At 37.3% G+C, this 8,269-nt stretch overlaps 1 protein-coding gene across 1 annotated transcript; it reads right to left on the bottom strand.

Annotated features, from left to right (window-relative positions):
- Positions 1–681: 681 nt before the first annotated feature.
- On the bottom strand, positions 682–1,773 carry LOC105227624 (uncharacterized). Its single transcript, XM_011207053.3, has one exon. It carries the CDS (start codon positions 1,695–1,697, stop codon positions 894–896), a length of 804 nt encoding a protein of 267 aa, XP_011205355.2. The 5' UTR covers positions 1,698–1,773; the 3' UTR covers positions 682–893.
- Between the last annotated feature and the right edge of the window lie 6,496 nt (positions 1,774–8,269).

Raw genomic sequence — 8,269 nt, 5'->3', positions numbered from 1 at the left:
CTTCCGAAGCCGTCCTACAGCCCAGATGTGGACCCCCCCGGACTTTTTTTGTTTCCTTGCCTGAAAAGGAGATCAAAGCATCATGCACCTCGGGTTTCAAGAAAATTCTGAAAAATGCCTTTCGTGACGCTTTCAATGCTTGGAAATCGCACTGGCAGCGTCGCACCAACGTAGAAGGAGCATATTTTGAAAGTTTTTTAATAATTCTAACGATTGGTTCGATATATTTTTTTAAATCGACTCAGTCCCATTACTTTCCAGACAAACTCTGTGGACAAAATATTGTTCCAAGAATTTAGTATCTTAAACCAAACTTGGTACTTTAAGTAGCAATTAAGGAACATAGTGAAGCTTTCTTGTATGCCTTCTGTTTACTCAAGAAAAGCTAGGCGACAAAATGGAGCCGAGATTGGGTAAATATGAAGATATGTCAAAACGTGAGGTCCTCTCATTTAGGGAGGATCTTTCTTGGTAGAAGTCATTGTCGGATTGGTCTTGTAGTTCATAAACCAATTGAATTGTTTTTGAAAAGAATAATTATTTAGATCATTATCTGATCTTGCGAGTCTAAGATAAACGACTTTGGAATACTTTTCCAACACTTTTTGGTTATAATCTGCTCAGGGAACGCAGACTCAGGTCGTATAATCTTAATGAATTTTCTAACTCTACTCGTATTATCGATGTCGGCTTCAGTCAATTGCCCAGAGAAATGTTTCAATTTAATTTATTCAATATATTCACATACTAAAAAATTATTAAATCACATTCGAATTTTAATTTTGCCCTCCAAAATAGAAAAAAATCATACTAAAAAATAAAAACTCGATTGCTACCAATGTTCAAGCTCTGCTAGAACTAGCAAGCGACAGTCTCGATTATGGATCGGCACATTATTTGCCAGCTCGTGGCGCAGTAACTTTGTTCCGCTTCGACTTCGAATTCTTTTGCTTGCCGCTGTTCGGCTTTGTGAGTGCGGACTTCTTGCGCTTACCGTCAAAGCCACCTGGGAGACGTCCATTGTTTGCTTTCTTATTCTTAGCCTTTGTCTTAGCGGTGGCGTGATGACTGCGTGCTTTGCCAACATGCTTGGCGCCACCCGTTAAGCGTGCGTTCGTCGTGCTCTTGGCGCTTGCCTGCAAAACTGGACGCGAGACTTTGCTACCCTCTTTCAATTGCTTCTTCGTTGAGCTCTTTTTAGCGCCACCGACTTTGGTGGCGGGTTTTGTGGGCGACTTGGCTGTGATCGCGCGCGTATCGCGTACAGGCGCAGCTGCGATGGGCGAGCGTGGCCGATGGCTACCAGTAAATGTGTTGGCCGCATTGACGATGCTCTCGAAATTGCCAAAGACTTGCATAATACTCTTGTTCACATACTGCAGATACTTGAGCGATGAGTAGCAGAGGCCACATTGCGATTTTGGATTGTAGTTGTTGCGTATGAGACTCTCGAGGTAGAGGAAATTCTTTGCCATGCTCTCGCAGTGCGGACACTTGACGGTGGCCGGTTGTGTGCTGCGCAGTGAGTTCTCCAACGGTATGAGTGTTGGCATTTGTGCATCTGTACGTTCGCTGAGTCCCATTTTTTGGCGTATATTCGAAATTGAGTTTTGGGGTACGATAAAATGTGGTTCGATCTCTTCGCCTAAGCCGATCATTGTTCGCAACACTGAAATTTTTGCATTTTTTTCTAACATTTTCAATCTTTGTCAAAACTTTATAAATTTTTGAAATATTAAAATGACAATTTTTGACATTTAAAGCCTGAATCAATTTTACTACATATAGGAATTGGTCGAAATAAAGTAGTTTGTGGAGAGTTATAATTACGCAGTTCAACATAGCTGGGTGGTTACTATTGGGTGACTGAATAATTGGATCAGGAGCAGACGTTTTACAAATTTTGGGCTTGTATATTAGTGAGTGAATAATACTGAGAATATTAATGAATCTGACGGAGTACAAGCTATCTAAGTAATTAACGAAGACGACACTAAAATAAAGGGTTGCTTTGAAACCGAGAGAGCCTTTCTAAAGTTCTGGAGTATTTCTCCTATGATTTCTGAAGAGAGAGTCTGACACGAACCCATAAGTAGTACTCATGATCCCAGCGAAAGTCTCAAATGAGGGAAAAGATTAAAGATCAAAAGACTAAGATCCTACAATTGCCACATTCAGAAAAGAATCCACCTGGTGCACCTAGCCTTTCCAACGGAGGGGAGGTTTTCCTCATCCTTTGTTTCTCTCGGCGTGTACTGCGTCGAATACTCTCAAAGACAGAGTTTTCATCCATTCGGACGATATAACCTATGTCAATGTCTTACAGCTCATAGTTCCATTGACTGTGGTATTAGCGTTGTCAATGCGTAAACAATCATAAATCTTCCGCATAACTTTTATCTTGAAAACTAGTAATGCCAACTTTATTTCTCAATTCCTAATCAGTCCGAAAAAGTAGCTGTTGGTAAGATTTATTCTGCCTTGGATTTCGAAGCTGGCATTGTTGCTGGTGTTAATGCTGGTTCCAAGATAGAAGCAATTATTTACGACACTTCGAAGCCGTGACAGTCAACAGTGACGTGGGAGCCAAGTCGGGAATCCGACGAGTGTTTATTTGATGACAGGAGATATTTTATCTTGTCTTCGTTCACCACCAGACCCATTTGTTTCTGGAGAAAGCAGAACTAACGGCGCGGTTGTTAAGGCCAATGATATCAATGTCATCGGCATACGGCAGCAGCTGTACACTCTTATAGAAGATGGTACCTCCTCTATTATGTTCTGCTGCTCAAATTATTTACTCCAGAAGTAGGTTGAGGAAGTGACACGAAAGGGAGTCGCCTTGTCGGAAACAACGTTTGGTATTGAACGGCTCAGAGAGGTCCTTCCCGATCCTGACGGAGTTTTTGGTGTTGCTCAACGTCTGTATTTGGTCAGTTGTTGATTTTCCAGGCCTAAGATCACAATAATAAGGCTTAAATTAGTTTGTTGACGGTGGGCTTTAATCATTCACATAATACGCTCGACAGAACCTTCTATGTGATGTTTAGGAGGCTTATCCCACAGTAGTTGGCGCAGATTGTTGGGTCTCCCCTTTTGGGGATTGGGAAGAGACCACTTACGTTCCCACCGTCTGGCATACTTATTTGCGATATTTCTATTTGTTTTAGTATTTTTATACAAAACGCTAGTACGAGCGTCTAGTAATCACTTACGAAAACTACTGTGGCTAATCATTAATGAATTATTCCGAAATTTCATGCAACTCTGCGTAAGTAAACTATTAGTTGACCTCATTTAGCTCGTAATTGCACTGATGAGGCGCTGATTAATATCAGACCAATTTTATTCCCACTTTTTCCAAAATTAGTTAGTTTATTATAATTTAGTATACGTTTCTCAGTTTAATTTGCAGACCTTGAATTTCTGGTATTTATCGTTAGTTACACAAATCCAAATCTAAATTAGGCCTACCAGTTGCTGTCTTGAATGTCTTTACCTAAGATTTGTTGACTGAGAATTCAGGTCAGTTCTGCAATTGGCTGTGATTGAAATAATTGCCTGCTGAAGAAGGTCAAAAGCAACAGCAATAACTCATATATATATATACACGTGTATATAAGTATGTTTGTGAAACTCTTTGTAAGCTCAAATGAAAGCCTTTCATTAAGTTCACCTTAGTTAGAGTTGCTGATTTTTGTTTTTGACATTTCCACTAATTTTCATACTTTATTAGATGAACTTAATATTTCTTAAAACTATTCTGCGGTTATAGCACATGAGTTAGGTTATGTACGAAGAAAAAGAAGAAGTGAAGAATGTAGACTAACAAATACAGGAAAGCGCTAGCTTTCAATTTCATGAAGAAAAATCTAAAACAAAGAAGAAAATTAGAGCTTTCACTGGTAGAGAATAGAAATAAGATTTAAATTTTCAACGAATTATTTAAGAAAATTTAACTGACGCATATATAGAAAAAAGATAAAAACCATCGCGATTAACAGTTATAACTTTTGAAGTCATTAGATCAAAGCCTTTCCTTTCTTTCAAAAAAAAGTAGCTTATCTTTCCAGTTTGAGGGTGTTTTTATTTGTTCTTTGGCATGAGAGTCCTTATATCGCCAAAATATGCATTCTCTTCGTCGTGGACGATTTTGATTCGATTTTGAGCTCCAATCGCTTACTCACCAGCTTTTCCCCTTTGAATTATGTGACCTTCTATTACCAAATCTTCCTCCTCTTCTTCGGCACCTTAACCCTGGGTGGGTCTGGGTCGAAAACACAAAACTTTGCCAGTAGCTTTCCAAGTGTATTAGGGCGCTATATACTTGGTTGTTCCATTGAGTGGGCGCCCTTGCTTATGTTGTTCACTCAAGGATCTTGAATCGAAGGAGCATTTCGCTAAAGCATCATATTCTCCGCTAGCGATAGGCTTACACAGAACATTCGCAGTATTTTTCAAAGCTTATACAGTTCACGGTTCCATCTTCTTCGATATTTTTTGCTCACGTGGGGGTCTTAAAAAATCTTGTAAAGAACAGTTCTTTCGAATACTCCAAGTGTTTTCTCATATCGGTTCGTCATCGATCATGTTTCTGGATCTACAAGTATAATAGGACGGGAATAATGAGAGACTTATAGAGTGTAATTTTTTGTTTGTCGAGTGAAGAATTCACTGACGGATCAAAGAGTGAACAGGCACATGCTTCTTCTGTAGTAATTAATGCATATAAAGCAGATTCAAATCAACAATTGTCTACCGATTTCAAAGTAACACCTGTTGGCAAGAATTATTTATGCTGATTCCGAGATATACAAAAATCTTTTCTTTTTTGAATGTATAATGGCCAAAAGTGACGTAGTTCCTAAGACGTGAGGAATGCTTGGGTGTGGTCAGCAGGTAGTTTGTTTTGTCCCTTTTCGTCACAAGACCAACTCTTTCTACTTCTTTTTTCATCATTTTTGGGCTGAGAAGGCTCCGACGCTGTTGTTGGTGACTGAGGGCTTAGTGATTGGGTAGCCTTGACGGAATAATTACTCGTGAGTAGCTCTTGATTTCCTAAACAAATTAATGCCATAACTCCTTCTTCATCAATATTCTTAGCCCGAATTGTATTTTTCAGTTTCCCTTGCCATTTTGCTTTAGACTTGATTCCTTAGTTAGTCTGAAGGTACACCATACAGTAGCGCAAGTAACCTGTGAAAGAGAAAATAACTTAGATTACTAGAAACAAGGTTAAAATTGCGGCGGGTAATGATTGAGGAAGAACGAGGACTTTGCTTCACTTGATGTTTTCGGTTGAAGCTAATTTTGAAGCGACTACAAAACTGGTCCATATAGACTGAAGAAGACTAATAACGCCCATTTATATTTTAAGTTCGAAGTCCTTACTTTTTTTAAATGAATTCTTCAGCTGCTATATCCTAAGCCAAAAATATGCATGCAGATTTCATTTGTGCATAATGTTACTAATTTTCGTGTATTCTTAAAATATACAATATTAATATACATATGTATGAGAATGAGCACATTTAAAATTCCACCTCATTCACATGCCACATTCTCATTTCTTTAAAGTTCAAGTTCAAGACCATAAAAATGGTGCAAACTCACACATCTCGGGTCGCGTGACAATATCGCATGATACTTATTATTAAATATTGAAGAAATAAAATGAAAGTGCCTTTTGAGTAATCAGCAAGTGCCTCGTGAGTATTTCATAGTCGCGCCGCTACAATTCAGCGGCATATGTTCAAGGAGTCATCCTACGCTATACGCTCATTGTACATATGTGAGCGTGTATGCATTTGTAAATATGTGGAAAGGAGCGCCAGTGTATTTACATTCATAAATGCAAACAAAATGATTGAGCGCAACACTCACGCAAACACACACATATACACGCGATATTTGCTGAGTAAACACATATGTCATAATCCAGTTATTAGTGACATATGAACGTTCGTTAATAAATCCCATTGGTGAATTATTTATAATTGAGTAATATCGAGGTGCTAACGGTAATTTGAAGGTGTGAAGTGTCGTAATCGACTGAGCGCTTTGAGTTTCTTTGCAGCGTTGCATTGGGAGTAGCATTTTGCTAAGATGAGTGAAGCAAAAGAAAGTAAAGTAGAGCTAAATTTAGGCGAAAAATAATTTTAGGAACGAAAATTAAGTTGTTGGGTGAGATATGAACTTATGCTTTTAAACTATGAAAGGATATAACTTATTTTTGTGACTAGAGGCATAATAATTGAAAAAAATGAACCTAAATTTCAAAATATTATATAAAAATTAAAAAAAATAAAAAAAATATTTGATGTCGAATTATTTTTTTACAAATGTGTGGCAACGCCATAATTTTTTTTCCTTTTTTTGCAATAATAAATAATATAATTTCATGATTTTTTTTGCTAATTATTTTTCTTTAAAATTTTTAAATTATAAACATATGGCAACATTTTACTATAAAATTTCTAACGCTTTTAGTCGTGCCCAAAAAGACCAGCGAATTATGCAAGACTTTAATTTTTGAAATTTCGAATTATTTGTTTTTTTTTTAATAAATAAGTGGCAACACCCTAGTTTTTTTCTGACCTTTCGTTTGTGCCAAAAAGACCGGTAGATTATGTGAAATTTAAGTTTAGAAATTTCGAATTATTTTTTTTAGTTTTACAAATAAGTGGCAACTCCAAAAATTTGTTTCCTTATAATAAATAATACATTTTCAAGAAAAATTAATTGGTAACTATTTTTCTTATTTCTTTAAAATGTTTAAATTATAAACATATGGCAACATTTTTTCATAAAATTTTAACGCTTTCAGTTATGCAAAAAAGACCGGTGGATTATGTGAAATTATGTTACAAATCTAAACTTAATTTCAACTTTACTTTATATTTATTTATTTCTATTTTTTCCCAATTACATAATTTCAGTTTCCGTAATATTTTTCACACCCTAAATATTCATCTATTCGTAGTGCATAATGTGGCATTTTGATTAAATAAAAATGCTTTTTATTTTTGCATACACCCTTTCTTTAGCTTTTAGGACATGGAAATTTGCAACCTTGACATGGCCGAACTGAGGCATATCAATGTAATTACAATAATCAAATTTCGCCTTTCATTCGGCAATTTATACTCACCCACAGCGCACAGAAGCTTATACTCGCTTGGCCATTGGCGCACCTAAGAGCAGGCAAAACATTTTTTAAGCGAAAGAATACCAAACAACTGCAACAAAATCTTATGTGGCAGCCAACTATCACTGCTTAGCAACAACAAATACAATATCAAAATAAAAAGTGATGAAAGTAGGTTAAAACTGACTTGGACGGCTAACAAATAATCCTTTAGATAAGTCAATTATTTACTTGAAATTCGACAAGAAGTTAGGAGCTACTTGACTTTCATGTCGGCGCTGTTGTTTTCGTCCAGCCAACCATACGTAGACATCGCCTTGACTACTTGACCACAACGACATATGCATGTACCTATGTATGTGTTTGTGAGTGTGCGCGTTTGTTGGCTGAAACCTGTTCGCTTGTTGGCCCACATTGATTTGTTGCCGCTTGACCCACAAACGAAACTCATTATTTTCTGCGCTGCCTAGCGATAACGGTACTAGGCGACGCCGCCAACGCTGTCCGCTGCCTGCGCTGGCATTGACGGTGCGCTAGTGAGTGCACGAGTGTGTTGGCGAGCGCTGAAGTTGAAAGCCAACCTTTGTACATTAAAAGGAGGTAGAGTGTAGCAAAGCAATAAAAAAAACATGCCGTATAAAACGCAATAGAGTCATTAAAGTTCACTTTTATTTGTAGGCTTGTGTTTCGAAACATTATTGGAGGAAGAAAAATTTCTTTCGAGATATACAATCTCCTTTGTTTATTTTTACTCAGTGATTTAGTTCTATAATTTTTCAAAATTTTTCGATAGTATTCAATCAAACGCCATTTCGAAAACCTTCTCTGCTTTTATCCGAAGTTTGAAATAATTCGGGTAGGTTCGGTAAATATTAAAAAAAAGTGAAGGTATGGTTCCTGAAAATCGTTAGGCAAGTGTTAGAGAGATGGCAGGAAAGCTCGACATCTCTCGCGAGGCTATTCGAATGATTTGGTGGGTATTTTGGGTAAGAAACGCGTTCTTGCTCGACTCGTCCCGATAAAGCTGATGTCTTTTTCTAAAAGAGTACCGTAAACAGGTCTCTTTGGGCATGTCGTATCATTCGATTTCCGTGCCCACATTCATTGAGAGCATTATAACTA

Source organism: Bactrocera dorsalis, chromosome 2 (genome assembly GCF_023373825.1).
Source record: "Bactrocera dorsalis isolate Fly_Bdor chromosome 2, ASM2337382v1, whole genome shotgun sequence".
In the NCBI taxonomy this organism is placed as follows: domain Eukaryota; kingdom Metazoa; phylum Arthropoda; class Insecta; order Diptera; family Tephritidae; genus Bactrocera; species Bactrocera dorsalis.
This window is presented reverse-complemented; position numbering and strand designations above follow the sequence as displayed.

Bases quoted from the DNA above. Each gene is read 5' to 3' on its own strand.
- LOC105227624 (XM_011207053.3), bottom strand. From the start codon at position 1,697: ATGTTAGAAAAAAATGCAAAAATTTCAGTGTTGCGAACAATGATCGGC.